The sequence below is a fragment of the Gastrolobium bilobum genome, unplaced genomic scaffold, assembly GCF_033153095.1.
Source record: "Gastrolobium bilobum isolate Gb01-03AN ecotype WA unplaced genomic scaffold, APGP_CSIRO_Gbil_v1 utg1374, whole genome shotgun sequence".
Lineage (NCBI taxonomy): Eukaryota > Viridiplantae > Streptophyta > Magnoliopsida > Fabales > Fabaceae > Gastrolobium > Gastrolobium bilobum.
This window is the reverse complement of record NW_026897474.1, coordinates 181,705-197,476: the sequence shown is the minus strand read 5'-3', so window position 1 is coordinate 197,476 and position 15,772 is coordinate 181,705. Positions and strand designations below refer to the sequence as shown.

At 33.7% G+C, this 15,772-nt stretch overlaps 2 protein-coding genes across 2 annotated transcripts; both read left to right on the top strand.

Annotated features, from left to right (window-relative positions):
• Positions 1-359: 359 nt before the first annotated feature.
• On the top strand, positions 360-2,498 carry LOC133307221 (protein FAR1-RELATED SEQUENCE 5-like). Its single transcript, XM_061507696.1, has one exon. The coding sequence runs from the start codon at positions 360-362 to the stop codon at positions 2,496-2,498; it is 2,139 nt and encodes a 712-aa protein (XP_061363680.1).
• Positions 2,499-5,152: 2,654 nt separating this feature from the next.
• Positions 5,153-13,912, top strand: LOC133307219 (CBL-interacting serine/threonine-protein kinase 3-like). The gene is made up of 15 exons (XM_061507694.1): positions 5,153-5,206; positions 5,947-6,172; positions 6,293-6,355; positions 7,738-7,809; positions 8,087-8,194; positions 8,312-8,392; positions 11,271-11,324; positions 11,429-11,554; positions 11,638-11,727; positions 12,073-12,195; positions 12,302-12,412; positions 13,087-13,200; positions 13,292-13,348; positions 13,543-13,617; positions 13,778-13,912. Exons 2-15 carry the CDS (start codon positions 6,002-6,004, stop codon positions 13,850-13,852), a joined length of 1,320 nt encoding a protein of 439 aa, XP_061363678.1. The 5' UTR covers positions 5,153-5,206; positions 5,947-6,001; the 3' UTR covers positions 13,853-13,912.
• Positions 13,913-15,772: the final 1,860 nt, after the last annotated feature.

Below are 15,772 nucleotides of genomic sequence, written 5' to 3'. Positions count from 1 at the left end.
TTGGGCACTGTGTTTCCCATGCTCAATTAAGAATTGCATCCTTTGTGGTATGGTAAGGTTTATAAAAATAACCTTGTATTGGACCTAGACTTGGCCCTGCTGAGAATTGTCTTTGCTTTACTTTTATTGTTATGCTGCAGCAGGAGCAAAATGATTAAAGTTTTTTCTTGAAACCACTTTTTGCTCGTTCCTCTACATTTTATGATTGCTTTGCTTTGTTGGCTGGGTTATAAGAATAAGTTTCTCCTTTGTAGTTTCCTCATTGTGCTTTCTTTGATTTGTGGTGCTTATTTCATCTATTTTTGTTTTCAGGTTAGCAAATGATGGATATAGACCCAATTGATTTTTCTCTCACGAACATGGAGACAAATGTCATTTTGGACAACAACTTGGTGATAGATTCTAACTCTCTTGATATGCCACAATCTTTTAGTGCTGAAGAAGTCATTGTTGAGCCTTATGTTGGAATGGAATTTGATTCATTGAAAAAAGTTGAACATTTTTATACATTATTTGCCAAAGCAAAAGGATTTGGGATTCGTACCCGCTCTAGTAAAAAAAAATATTGCATTTTTGTATGTGTGAGAGAAGGTGAAAATAAGGTGAAAAGTGATAATATAGTAGAAGTTAAGAAAAAAACTTCAACCATACGCTCAGGATGTCGAGCATCACTGTGTGTATCAAAGGATAAGAATAGAGAGGTATGGGTTATAAAATCTTTTGACAACAACCATAATCATGTCATGGCCAGTCCTAAGAGTGTGTCTTATTTGAGGTGTCATAAAAAAATGAACGGTGCTACAAAAAATCTTGTTGAAAAGTTCAATGAAGAAGGCTTACCGACTGGAAAGGTTGCTGCAATGTTTAGTGGTAGTGATTTAGCTTTTTCTAATAGGGATTGTTGGAACCATTTGAGAAATCTTAGGAGAAAGAACTTGGATGTTGGAGATGCACAAGCTGTTTTCAATTACTGTAAACAAAAGCAAGCTCAAAACTCTAACTTTTTCTATGCAATACAATGTGATGATGATGACAGAATGATAAACTTTTTTTGGGTGGATTCTAGATCAAGGTTTGCTTATCAACAATTTGGAGATGTTATTACTTTTGATACAACATATAGAACCAACAAATATAGCATGCCATTTGCCCCATTCACGGGATTGAACCATCATCTTCAATCAATTTTATTCGGTTGTGCATTATTACAAGATGAATCTGAAAAAACTTTTGTATGGTTATTTGAAACTTGGCTTGAGGCAATGAATGGAAAGAAGCCTATTTCTATGATAACTGATCAAGATTTAGCTATTGGAGCAGCTGTTGCCAAGGTATTTCCAGAGACACGTCATCGTCTATGCTTGTGGCACATCAGAAAGAAGTTTCCTGAAAAGCTTGCACATATATATCACAAAAATTCTACATTCAAGCGTGAACTGAAGAGGTGCATTCGAGAATCATCAACTATCAAGGATTTTGAAGATGATTGGAAGCGCATAATGTTTGAGTATAACTTGCAGGAAAATGGTTGGCTTCAAAGGTTATTTGATATTAGAGAGTCATGGATACCAGTTTATAATAGGAACACTTTTTTTGCCGGTATGAATACTACACAACGGAGTGAGAGCATTAATTCTTTTTTTGACTCCTTTGTTAATTCAACCACAACACTACAAGACTTTGTGGTAAAATTTGAGAAGGCCATTAACAATCGATATGAGGCTGAAAAAAGAGAAGATTTTGACTCACGACATAAGTCACGCACTTTGACTATTGGCTCAAAAATTGAAGAACATGCTGCCTCAATTTATACAAGAAATGTGTTTGTTAAGTTTTATAATGAGCTTGCAAGTGTTAGCCATTTTACAAAGGAGAAGATTGAGAAAAACGATTCACATTGTAAGTATCGGGTATCTAATTGTTTTGATACTCGAGATTGTTCTATAGTTGATATAAATTTGGAATCAAAGAATGCTACATGTGGCTGTCATCTTTTTGAATTTATGGGAATACTATGTAGGCACATTTTGGTGATTTTTCAAGCAAAAAACATTATTCAAATTCCTAGTCAGTACATATTGCAGCGTTGGACAAAAGAGGCCAACAAATGTATAGAGTCGTGTGACATTGAAAATTGGAATCATGAATCAAATGTTTTGAGAAGTATGCATGTGCAACGTCAATTTGACAAGTTTTCTGATTTGGCTAAAAGATCTGAAGATGCATACAAGTTTATTATATCAGAACTTGATCGCATTTACAATATGGCCAATACAATGGGAATGGAAATTCTAGATGTCAATGAAGATCCTATAGAGTTAAATCAACAGAATTTGACATGTGACACAACAAATGATGTTTCAGATTTCAATATTAAAGACCCATATGTTTCACATACAAAAGGAAGAAGAAGAAAGGATTCTGACAAAGTCCCTCTGACAGGGAGGTTTAAGAGTGGTCTTGAATTATCGATGAACAAGACATTGCTGCTATACTAGACTAATACGAATATTTTATGGCTCACAGACTATCCTAGCTAGTTTCTTGGCTGAGAAAGACTGTAACAAGGTGATTGCTGCTGCAAGAAGGACACTACGTTTTAGGAATGGGGCTCTCCCATCTAGTTTCAAGGTTGTTAGTACAAGGAGCTGATTCATTTTTGATTTTATGTTTTCTAATTTATGTATAAAGTGTGAGCAACCATTTCATGCAATTTGTATGATATCCATTTCATGCAATTTATATGACAACCAATTTATATTTTCTAATTTATGTATAAAGTGTAAACAACCATTTCATGCAATTTTTATTTGTAATAGGCGGAGGAGGATATCTTATTTTTCCCTCGAGGAGCTCATTTTAGTGATATTATACACAGTTTTGTCATTATACACAATTTGTATGATATTTTCATGCAATTTTTATTTGCAACAATATTGTCACAGTTTTGTAAGTGCAAAGTGAGTCATCACGCTCTGCCTGTACATATTCTTAGAATATTCATTTTAGATTGATCTTGATCTCCTTAATTTTTTTTTATCTTACTAGTTTTTTGCCTTGTCAATTACCTCAGATAAAGGTGATTCAGCATAGCAAGTCACAAGTTCCCTTTTAGAGATATTAAAAATGGTTTTATTATTCATCATTTGTCACTGTACAAAGGACGTGGATATTACAAAATAACATCCTATCATAACAACAACAACTTAAAGTACCAACTAAGATAAACATTGACCAGATTTGATAATAATAACATCCTCCAATAGTTATCTATATTTTGTGTGTCGAATGTTGTATACAAAGGACTCGTTGCAATTTCTTCAATGAATTCCATTGCACTTAGATATGTTAAGGACATCATAAGTCTGCCTATGCAGATGGATGAGTTTCTTGTAACTGTAACTCTTCTGAGCAGTACAAAAGTCACAAATTCCATAGCAGTACTGCCATGAGCTGCAAGTTCTTGCTGAGCAATTGCTTTGAACATTTCCATAAATGTAGCAGATCGAGATGCTGTACAAAAGGAAGAAACAGTCAATCAACCTCGTAAATGGATTAATTATATTTTAAACAATGTCTACATTATGTAAACTGAACAACCACAATATCTATTTTGTATTTTTCTTAAGTAATTGGTCAATAAACTGATATTTCTCAGTACCAAGATCACGGTGATTGAGACAAATACAACATTTAGAAATAAATTATTACAGGTACAAATAGTTAGTCCAGAAAACTCAGGTTTGCACGATAGCAAAATTACAACTTAATCAGCAATTCAGAGATATATAATGAAACAAACTGTTTATCACTAAAATATGAAACATTATAATAATCTCTACCCTTAATTATAAAAAAAAAAAAAAAACAATTTCCAAATTGTGGTAATGCGTGACGTCAGCTAATAGTTACAGGGGAACAGAGTTGCGCAAAGAACAGTTTCAAATAAAATTACTTCACCCCTATAATACATTCCAATCAAACTCAACATAAAGATACAATTTTTCATCTGTCAGTAAGAGAAATCAATACTCATTACTTGTGCATGCGGTAGTGAGACACCCCAATAATATATTCTATCAAAATCAACCTCAAGATAGAATTTTTCATCACCCCAATAAGTCAATAACCCTATTGAAATAAAAATCACTAACCCTATGACAAAACCCCAAAAATAAAATAAAAAAATTTAATCAACAAAACCATACTTTCATTGTCAGCAATAAAAAAAATGAGGGAAGAAGAGAAACTCACATGAGTATGGTCGAAAGTGAGAGAAACACAACCTAGGATATGTAGTAGGACGTGGCAAACGAGTGAATGAAGGTGAAGCTATGAAACCATAGGAAGCAGGGTGTATGTGGAAAGAGATGAAATTAAGGTGTTTAGTGAAAGGCTTTAATGATCTAGTCATTTAGGTGGAAGAGGCCGATGCAGATTCTGACGAGGTGGAAGAGCTGCGGGGTTGTGATGGTAGATGTGTTTTGGGAGAATGCAACGAGAAAGAATTTAGGATAAAAAAGGATGTCACGTGCCTGCTTTTATTTTTTAGTCGTGGCCGTTGGATTAAAGTACATTGGACGGTTTAGATGGGGTGTAAGATTAAAAATCTTACACTGGTGTAAGATGATCCTGCCTCATATATATATATATATATATATATATATATATATATATATATATATATATATATATATATATTCCATAACTTATAATTTGGTACGTCCATCATATACCAAATCAATGATTGAGATTAAATGTAGCAGTAATTAATTGGGTCATATAACGTTTAATGGGTAATATCAAGAATCTTAATATTATGATTATAATAAAAACTTTTTAATATTATAATTGATTCTTAATATTTCTAACATTACTCTCATAAATAGGTGGACCCACATCTTTATTTTATTTTTTGTCAACTATCTCTACTTCTTTATCTATTTTTTTCTTTCTTTCTTAAAATGATACAACTTTACTTCCTTTGAAATGACACACATTTTTTCCTTTTTTATTTTGATTGTGAAAATAAATTATAGAACTAGAAGATTTGGAACACATGCACGTATCAGACAAAGTTTTGTCTGCTTCGTAACAGTCAATAATTGGAGTCTCAAAATGGACAAAGATCTCTTGCCTTTTGGGCACACCATCACAATATTGCCTACCTCATTGCGCTCATCTTCTTTTTCCATATTGAATTCAAGTATATCCTCCCTCTTCAACTTTTTTGAACGTGCACTTTTCCCTTCTTCTTCCATATTATATAATATATACATATCCATCTATTTTATGAATCTCAAGCTTTTGTATTGGAAATTTGGAATACTGCCCTGTGGAGCTTGTGTGGTACTTGAAAACTTGATCTGCTCTTTTCTTTGGTTTAATTCTCAGCATCCCTTGTGAGTCATGTGGTGGTCCCTTTTTGTTTCTTTCTACAAGGTGGTTTTTTTTTTGTTTTGCCCCCTGTGAGTGCAAATTAAGGACTAAAACTGGGTTGTATCTTCTTCTGTGTTACTAGTTACTTGGTATCTTTAATTTGAAGTTTTTGGTGGGAAAGTGGTGGAGTGTTGCTTCTTTTGTTTGTAAGTGCCATTTTCTCCAGATTGTTCTATTGTTGAATAATTTCAGTCATGCATTTTTGCATGAGGTATTTCTAGAAGTAATATGGATTCTGAGTGCTCGAAAAATTGATCTGTGTCATTTAATCCTTTTTGTTTCTTTGGACATTGATTCTTTTTATCACAAATCTACTCTCCCAAATTAATTGTTTCCTCTCTTGATTTGCCCTTTTGGTTAAGTTGCATCTAGGGCTTCGATATTAATGTTGTTTGAAACCATAGACTCTAAGCACTTATCACAGTTGAGAACATGAAATGTGAATCATTTGATAAATTAATCTGTTGATAAATCATAGTTAGGAACTGATTCTGATGTGCCTTTTAGGGACATTCTTCATAATTGAGCAGTGATTTATCATAAAGTTCAACCAGCATAGAGGATGAATGGGGAAAAAATCAAGCGCCGAGTTGGCAAGTATGATATAGGGAGGACCATTGGTGAGGGAACATTTGCAAAGGTGAAATTTGCAAGAAACTCTGAGACTGGGGAGGCTGTGGCTCTCAAGATTCTTGATAAAGAGAAGGTTCTCAAACATAAGATGGCTGAACAGGTAGTTTAATAATTTTATTTTTTTTCTTCTGTTGAATACATCTTTTGTAATGAAGTTGCTTTATACCCACACATGGTGATGTCAAGTCTGTAAGATGTTTCCTTTAATGTGTTTTTACAGATCAGGCGAGAAATAGCTACAATGAAGTTAATCAAGCATCCAAATGTTGTTCAACTATATGAGGTCTCTCTCTCTCTCTCTCTCACACACACTACACAAACAACATTTTGCCTCTCACTTTTTGTCAAATATAGTCATTTTGTTTAAGGAACAGATAATTTTACACTCAAATCTTGCTGATGAAAAGAGTTATCAACTCTGTTATGAACTCAACTTATTGGCCTATGTTTTGAACTCTTTATTATATCCCTTGTTGCATGTATTCATCTCTTTAGTTTATCGTTGCCTGAAGTTCTGTTATTTTTCAAAGTAATGGGTGGCAATGTTTGAGCCTAAACTTAAAAAACTGACTGTTTAACTATGAATTCTCCTTACCACTCCAGCAATTTCTCAAAGTATCATGGAACAATATTTTTAGCCTTTTTTTTAGTTTATCCTAAGAAAGATTTTTTAGAAGTTAAAAATAGCCACTTTCACTTGAAATTCTAAAAAAGTTTAATCATCATTGCATTCATAGACTATGTTTTCTTAAATAGTTCTTATATTACTTCATTTTATCCAAGGCCAATTTTTATGTTAACTAATCTTACACAGTAAGAGATGAAACTGGCGTGTCTTCAAGTTACTTCAACTCATTAGAGGACATTTTTCCTTTCTTATTGTACTTGTATTTCTGTTATGTATTTACTTTTCCTACATCATATACTCTAAGCTGAAAATGGAGTCTAGGTCTTTTATAGAGATCATGTGTCCTGTTTTGAGTGAATTTGAGATGGACAACAATGAATATTTACCCTTTTATGCGTGGAGTCAGAGCACCATCTACTTAAGAAATGAAAATCTTATTGCAATTTTGATTTTTTTTTTTTTCCTATACCTTAATGGAGAACTTACCGCTGGGGCCTGCATGATGAGTTTGCAGATTAAAGATGAATTTTGTTAAGAAAAGAATATAAGCACTTAATTAATGATATAAGCTGCATGTGATAACTGGACAGGCCTTACTCTGATCATGTCAAATCATTACTCAATTTTGACAGAATGATTCTGATCAGTTGGCATTAAGGAGTTCAACATATTACTTTGGCCAATGTTGTCAATCATCCCATGCCACTGCTGGCCTTAGGACCTTCAAAAACGATTTGCTCACATGACATGAGAGTTAAGATTTAGAATAAATACCTTACTTTTGAAAATGGGTTCCTCTCACAATTTTTGCATTCCGGCTGATATTAAAAGAACATAGATAAGAGTCCTTATGCTCAATTCCAAATTTTCTGATGGTGTTGTTTTATCTGCTTAGCATTTGCACTACTGCATGCTATCCAACTAAGTTGAAATTATTTCATAAGGAAGTAAAATTGTGATTACTGATTACACAGTTTACTTTGTTTCTAAATTCATTTTCTCAGTGCATGATGCAGAATTACATAATTTGTTTACAGGTCATGGGGAGCAAGACAAAAATATATATTATTTTGGAGTTTGTAACTGGGGGGGAGCTCTTTGACAAAATTGTGAGTGATTTTTTTTTTTCCTATTTGGTGTATGGTTTACTTTCATTTTCAATTGGTTCAAGAACTCTGTTCAGGAAAAGGAAAAGTGGGGACATATTGGGTCATATTTGTCCTTCTCCTACCCTGTTTAGCTTATGATTATATAGTAGTGATCTATCCTTCCATCACCATTGGTATTAATGTTGACAGGGTTGTTTTGGGCCTTAGTCCTTATTTCCATCATTGTTGATGTATAAAAAGTGTTGTTAATTGTTTTAATTGATTTTTTCTGGTGAAGGTAAACCATGGACGGATGGGTGAAAAGGAAGCACGTAGGTATTTTCAGCAGCTTATAAATGCTGTTGATTACTGCCATAGCAGGGGTGTCTACCACAGAGACCTGAAAGTAAAATCCCTTTCACCCAACGAACAATATGCAGATGCCAGAACAATTTCTTTGTGCTTGATAAAGAAGAAATAAAATCTTACTTTAGTTTCATTCTTATTCATGAACTTTTTGCAGCCAGAAAACTTGCTATTAGATGCTTATGGGAACCTTAAAGTTTCTGATTTTGGGTTGAGTGCACTTTCCCAACAAGTCAGGGTAATAAGGATTCATTGCCTCCGGAATTTTATTTTATTTGATGTTTATCTTTGTTCATTATATTGATTTTATGCTGTTAAATCTACTGCTAATGCTTGAATAAAATGTAATTTGGATCAGTGTTAGAACATTTAGATTATCTTGAAGATATCGTACAATATTAAGATTTTATCTTAATATAGTTTAGAGTACCCTACAAGATCTCTTAAAATTAGTTTGGTTGTTTCCTTACATTTCATGATTTGTTTTCTTATTTTAGGAGTCCCCTATTTAGAATTACTAGGGTTTAATGCTTTGTCTTTTGTGACGTTTATCACCTTATAACACACAATATTCAGCCTCTATTATTTTGTCTTTCCTTTCTCCTCCATTATGCCTGAAAACCTATAATTTCAACAATCAGAAAGCAATATCACTCTTTGTTGTAGTGTGACAAAAAAAAGTATATTTTCTTTTTATGCATTTATGAACATAATGGATAATTGACTTTCAGTGATAGTACTTATGCATGTCTATGTATGTCTCTATATTCTGGATTGGCAATTTTCTTTTGGGGGAAGTAGTATTTGATAACACAGATTTAGAAATTGGATCTTACTAATCTTGGTGGTTGGTGTAATCTTTCTTTACATGTATGTATCACCTAAAGAGGATACGGCAGATAATTTTGATGTTGGATTTGATTAAGAGAACCTGTTTTGTATGGCTTTTATGTAGGGTTTTTTGTTTAGAAGTAAAAAAACTTTACATGAGCTTCAGTGCAGGGATAGGTATTCAATTATGATAATAAAAAATGTTTTAGATTAGTGATAGCTTATTAATTAAGACCGAAGGCATGATTTAATCTATACCCATCCATGTAGGTTTAAGATTTAGGAAGAGACAACATAGCACGTTTGAAATATGGTTTGACTGTGTCATCCAACTCTCTCAAAAGTTTAAACTGATAGGTGAAGACATATATATTTTGTCTCTAACACACTCCCTTACGCAAGAACTCTTTGAGTTTAAAGCGTGGACAATGCACAAACATATCTACCTTATACTGAAATTCAACTTTTTTACTAGAAAAATAGGTATGGTAGCATCGAAGTCGAAACCACTTGGTCATAGAGGCCCTAATACTATGTCATGCACCAACTTTCCAAAAGTTTAAGCTGTTAGGTGAAGATATATAAATGTTTTTTTTACTATATCTCTATCAGATTGCAAAAAAAAAATTGCATTCACTCATATTCCTCTATCATTGAAAAATAAAATAAAATCACCCCTCATTAAACCTTAACCAGTAAGGGTGGGGTGAGAACAATTCTTATACCCAACCTTATATTTACAAAATGGTTCTTTTCCAAAAACAAACCCATGACCTTTCAGTGCAAAAGGAATAACTTCATCACTGCTCAAGACACGTTCTCTTTATTCCTCTATCATTGATAAATATTGAAATCTTTTGATGCTCTTCTTTTCTCCTATAGTTTCTTTCTACCACTCCAAAGTTACATTAATTATGTTGAAGTCAATGAAACTGTTAAATATCATAGATACAAGAGGAAATGATAGTAATCCTTGTTGTATTAAACTACACAACATTGGTGCTATTATATAGCAAACCAATTGAAGAATACAAAGAGACACACTCAATGTGGGACTTCTACACTATTAACACTAACACTCTTAACACTCCCCCTCAAGCTGTAGCATATAGATCATATGCTACAAGCTTGATACATAAATAATACTCCCATTAGGAACCAAAAACAACAATGCTACATCAACAATGCTACAACCAAAAACAACATGGACAGTGCTCCCCTTAAGAGGAACTTCTAAACAGTGCCGGAATTATCATCGGCAAAGACAATTGTGCTGGAATGACCATCAGCAACATGGACAGTGCTCCCCCTCAAGAGGAACTTCGGTGTCGGAATTAACATCAGCGGAGACAACATCAGCAACTTGGACAGTGCTCCCCCTCAAGATGGATGATGAATAGTATAAATACTCCATCTTGGGAAGAAAGAAGATTAAAGAAAAAACAAAGCTTCGCGGAATCGGAAAAGTCGTCGGAGACGGTGGTGGATCGCCGAAAAAGTCGCCGGAAGTCATTGGAAAAGTCACCGGAAAAGTCGACGGAGACGGCTGTCAACGGTGGACGACGTGGTCAACGGTGGTCGGTCAACGAAAATGGTGGTCAACCCAACAACTTCCTAAGGATCATTCTTTTCTGATGTGACAGATCAGTCTAAGTTGCAGTCACAGAGCATACTAAGAAAAACCCGAAAAAAAAATAGCAACGGGAATCCCTCAAGGAGGGTGATATCTCTCTATAACCATATTGAAATTATGGAAAATAGAACTAAGTTAAACGGATTAAGATTCCTCTTGTTAGGCTCTAGATACCATGTTAAATATCATAGATACAAGAGGAAATGATAGTAATCCTTGTTGTATTAAACTACACAACATTGGTGCTATTATATAGCAAACCAATTGAAGAATACAAAGAGACACACTCAATGTGGGACTTCTACACTATTAACACTAACACTCTTAACAGAAACCAAGAACTATAATATAATTTTGAAATTCAAAATTTTCAAGACTATTCTCTACTAATATAATTGACACAGCAAACCAAAATATTCAATTGTATAAGTAGGAAATAGTCCTGAAAATTTTGAATTTCAAAAGACATGCTAGTTTTCTGGAAACAGTATTTGTGCCTGACCCTGTCAAAGTCGCTGTTCTTTCCCGCCCAGCATATCCAATTGTTATGGATTTGAACATATTTTTAGAATTACTGTGTAGACTCAATGGAACAATTTGAATGCTTCCAAAGAGGGTTGATTTGCATCCCACAAATTGGTTGTTTTGACAGGATGATGGACTGCTCCATACAACATGTGGAACTCCAAATTATGTTGCTCCTGAGGTGCAGAAAAATGTCATGTCATGTCATGTTCGTTTCTCATGCATTATATACAAAATTTCATACATTTAAAACCAATCTTGTAATCATATATTCTTGATTCGTAGGTCCTTAATGACAGAGGCTATGATGGGGCAACTGCAGATCTATGGTCATGTGGTGTTATCCTCTTTGTATTGCTTGCAGGTTACTTGCCTTTTGATGACTCTAATCTTATGAACCTCTATAAAAAAGTGAGCATTTTTGTGAATTCTGTTGCACAACTGGACTATTGTCCTTTATTTCCTGTTTATTACTTCCATTTCTTGGTTTGTAGATTTCAGCTGCGGAATTTATGTGCCCCCCATGGTTTTCTTTTAGTGCCAGGAAATTGATAACTAGAATCTTGGATCCCAACCCCATGAATGTAAGAAATAGTATTTGGCTTTCTGTCTGCTTCTTTGTGAAAAATTGCATGTTTGTTCAGAAAGTAAAATAGTCATTTTACTTTTAACGTGTAATAGCTTTTCAAACTGCCTTGAGTGGTTTGGTTTAATCACTTCGCTATATTTCACTTTTTGAAATCTCCTTAAGTATTTTTTAAATTACATAAACCACTGAAATATTTAATCTCTCCCTGTAAAACAATAGAATGTAAAAACAAAAGAGAATTTGATAACTAATAATCAAATCTAGTTTCATTGTTACGTTTGTTGTTTCATTACAATTAGATTTTAGTCTGCATTTCTGACTTTCCATAACCTTATTGCAGCGTATCACTATACCTGAGATTTTGCATGATGAATGGTTTAAGAAAGACTATAAACCTTCAGTTTTTGAGGAGAAAGGGGAGACCAACCTTGATGACATAGAAGCCGTCTTTAAAGATTCCGAAGTACGTTGAAGATGACCAGATATGATTTTGGTATTGATTTTCTCTAACCATTGTAATATTGCACATAGTTGTCGTTACATATAAAGTATTTTTCCCAAATATGCAGGTGCATCATGTGACAGAGAAGAAGGAAGAAAAGCCAACTACTATGAATGCATTTGAATTAATATCCATGTCTAAAGGGCTGGACCTTGAAAACTTGCTTGACATAGACCAGGTTTTCAACTTCACATGATAAGATTATTTTTACTATTAAGATGAATCTCTAGCATCCATTGCTTTTTCTCTCTAATTCTCATCCAACCAGAAAAGATTTCCAGATATCAAGGAAATGAGTGTAGGCCAACAGGCATGTCTCATTGGATATTCAGGTTTTTATTTGTTGGAATATTAAATATAGTCATTTATGTTAGAGTATATAGTCAACCATAATTATGTTGATTTATTAGTGATTAGGCTACAAGTTAGCTATTGATTATTGTGCTGTAACTTAGCTTCTACTTAACCTCCTAATTTACCCCCTTGTTTACTACATTGGTTGATTGTAATCAAGCTACAAGTGAGAGATCAAGAATGCAGCTTACAGCTTATACACATCATTTCTCTCTATAATTTTCTCTTTCAACATTTATATTATTCATAAATCCATTTATATGTGTGATACGTTTAACCTTTTAACTATGATTTTAATCATAAATATAAGAAATAGGAAAACATACAATATTACTAAGTTATGTAAACTTTAACATAATAAGTTTTATAAAAAGACTAATGAACTTTATTGAAACTTGTATCTGGTTTGGATGAGAACTTTTCATTTGCAAGGCCAGTTTATGAGATTTCTTGCTTTAGTTACTGTGTTGGTTTTTAATCTAAAGCCGTTGGCTGCAGGGATTTAAAAAAGAAACAAGGTTCACATCGAAATGCCCTGCCAATGAGATAATCAGCAAGATTGAAGAAGCTGCAAAACCTCTTGGTTTTGATGTGCAGAAGAAAAATTACAAGGTAAGCCAAACTTGTGCAACTTATAGTTTTGTACTTAACACGAGTTAATTCTATAGTTAATTTTGCTGAATTGATAAACAATCACTCACAGATGAAGCTTGAAAATATGAAAGCTGGAAGGAAAGGAAACCTCAATGTTGCCACAGAGGTACATGAACATAATTTCTGTTATTGGGTGATGTGGAGCCTCATTTTTTCACAACATTATATTGTACTCCAGAGAGAGGGTGAGCCTATAGTAGTGATAAAGTTGTTCCTTTGTGACTGAAAAGTCACGGTTCGAATCAGTTGGGGTTGATGAGGAGTAATTATTATATTGATATACTCCAACTTTTTAAACAGATATTTCAGGTAGCACCTTCTCTTCACATGGTTGAGGTGCGGAAAGCAAAAGGCGATACATTGGAGTTCCGTAAGGTATCTTTGTGTCTCGTTTTTTTCATTTAATTGATTTCTTACTCTCTGATTGCCATTCTTTGAATAGAAGTCTTCTTTTGTAAATTTTGTTGAGTTATTATACATTCTGAAAAGAACAGTAGAATAAAATAAATTGGTATGAATTTGTCTGTTTATGCAGTTCTACAGCAATCTTTCAAGATGCCTGGAGGATGTTGTTTGGAAAACCGAAGATGATATGCAAGAAACAAAGTGAAATTAATATAATTATCAATGTGATTTCTGGATGTTTGATAATGTCCTACATGGTCCAATTTCTTCCTTGGTTTTAATTCCATAGCATCTTTTGTAAGTTTGGTTGGACTCACACCAATTCCTTTCCATGTATTATTATTGCTGGAAAGCATCTTGTTTATGTCAATATTTAACTCTTCAATAATTGACTTTTCATGGAACTATAAAACACAGCTGATGACTATCAATTATCAAACCAAACAGATTGAGGGTGTTGGACAATCGTGGTTAATCAACCGGGAAATTTATAACAAAAAAAAAAGAAAAGGAAAGGGGGTGCGGGGGGGAGTTGGGTGTTGAATTTGAGATACTAAACAAAATTTAACTTCACAAATTTCTCATAAACTCCAAGGCAACTCATTCTTAATTAACTTTCTCGTGCAATACAACTTCAATGGCCCACTAGCTTACATCATGCAATGCAACTGGCCTTGGCCTATGAGGCTAAACACACCTGAACTCCGAGATCATTGTTTGCTGCTGTGCAAAAGGAAAAAAATAAAAATAAATAAATTACATGGACAAATCCTCCCCTCAAATCCACATAGCAGCCCCCCTACCAATCTTGAGCCACAATTAGGGATGTGCATAATGTACATATGATTCAAACCATTTTAAAAATTCAACCAAACCAATTAAAAAAATCGGTATTTTTTTAAAACAGTTCAAAAAATCTATCCACATTCTAATTTTGGATGAGGTTTGGATATCTATTTATCAAATGGTTTGGATATGCTCGATACCAAACCATATCCATTTTTTTTCTTTTAATCATTTTTTATTTTTACTTTTTAACCCTAACTTCAATATTTTTAATTTTCGTGCATGCTTGCTCTCGATTCTCATAGGCTACCTTGGAAATAAGGTTCGTTGCTCCAATTTGCTTATAAGTTATAATATAATCGCGTGCCTATTTGTTTTTTATCCAAAAATCACCATCGCTGCTTGCAAAATGGGTTTTCACAGCAAAATTAGACTTTGCACCAGCTACCGTGGTATGATTGCTTACATTTTTGTGTTTTTTTTTTTTTTTTTGGTTGCTTGTTAATGGGGTTCATTATCGATTTTATTGAGAGATTCACGTATTTAGATTATGTATGTTAAGAATCAAAGAAAGTAGAAAGAAAGAAAGTTTTAAAAGAAAAATTTTATCAATGGTCTTAATTTGAATATTGTGATTATAACTAAGCTTAATAATATTATAAGTGATGTTAACAAACCGGTTCTAGACGAGGTGTTACAGTAGACACCATATACACTATGAAACAGGGGGATTGCCCGGCCAGCATGTTCAGTAAGTTATGCGCTACTGCCGTGTCACCCATCAGGCACAATGGCCTTCCTTGTAGGTGCACATGATGAATGAGCTGCTCACTAACCTTGCATGAAGGAAATAGCTTCTCTCTCTTACTGTAAGCATCAGGTGAATTGTGGGTGTATGATAAAGTTGTGTGCCCTTTCCCACAATTAAGGTGGCTTCATATATGAAAAAATTTACATGAAATTTCGAACATAGAAAGCTACTAAGGTACTCAAGAGTAACACCCCAATCAAGAAATGTAAACATCAATGACCTATTAATCTCCTGTATACCAGAAGATTCTACAAAAAAAATTGGTCCCATTAGCTTCATGTCACATATCAACAATTTATTTAGCTCATATTCTATACCCCACAAATGTAAAATGGACAAGCTATATTGAAGTAAATATTCCTCAAATAGCCCAAACCTTTATATGAGTGTCCAAGGAGCCAAATGCAGAAAACTCACCAAACGGATGAAACTTTATAACAATTATGCTACCATTATTCAGGTTCACTGATTTGATGGGCATTTCGATGCACCGTAAAAAGCATTGGGAAAATTGGTATGTTGCCTCGC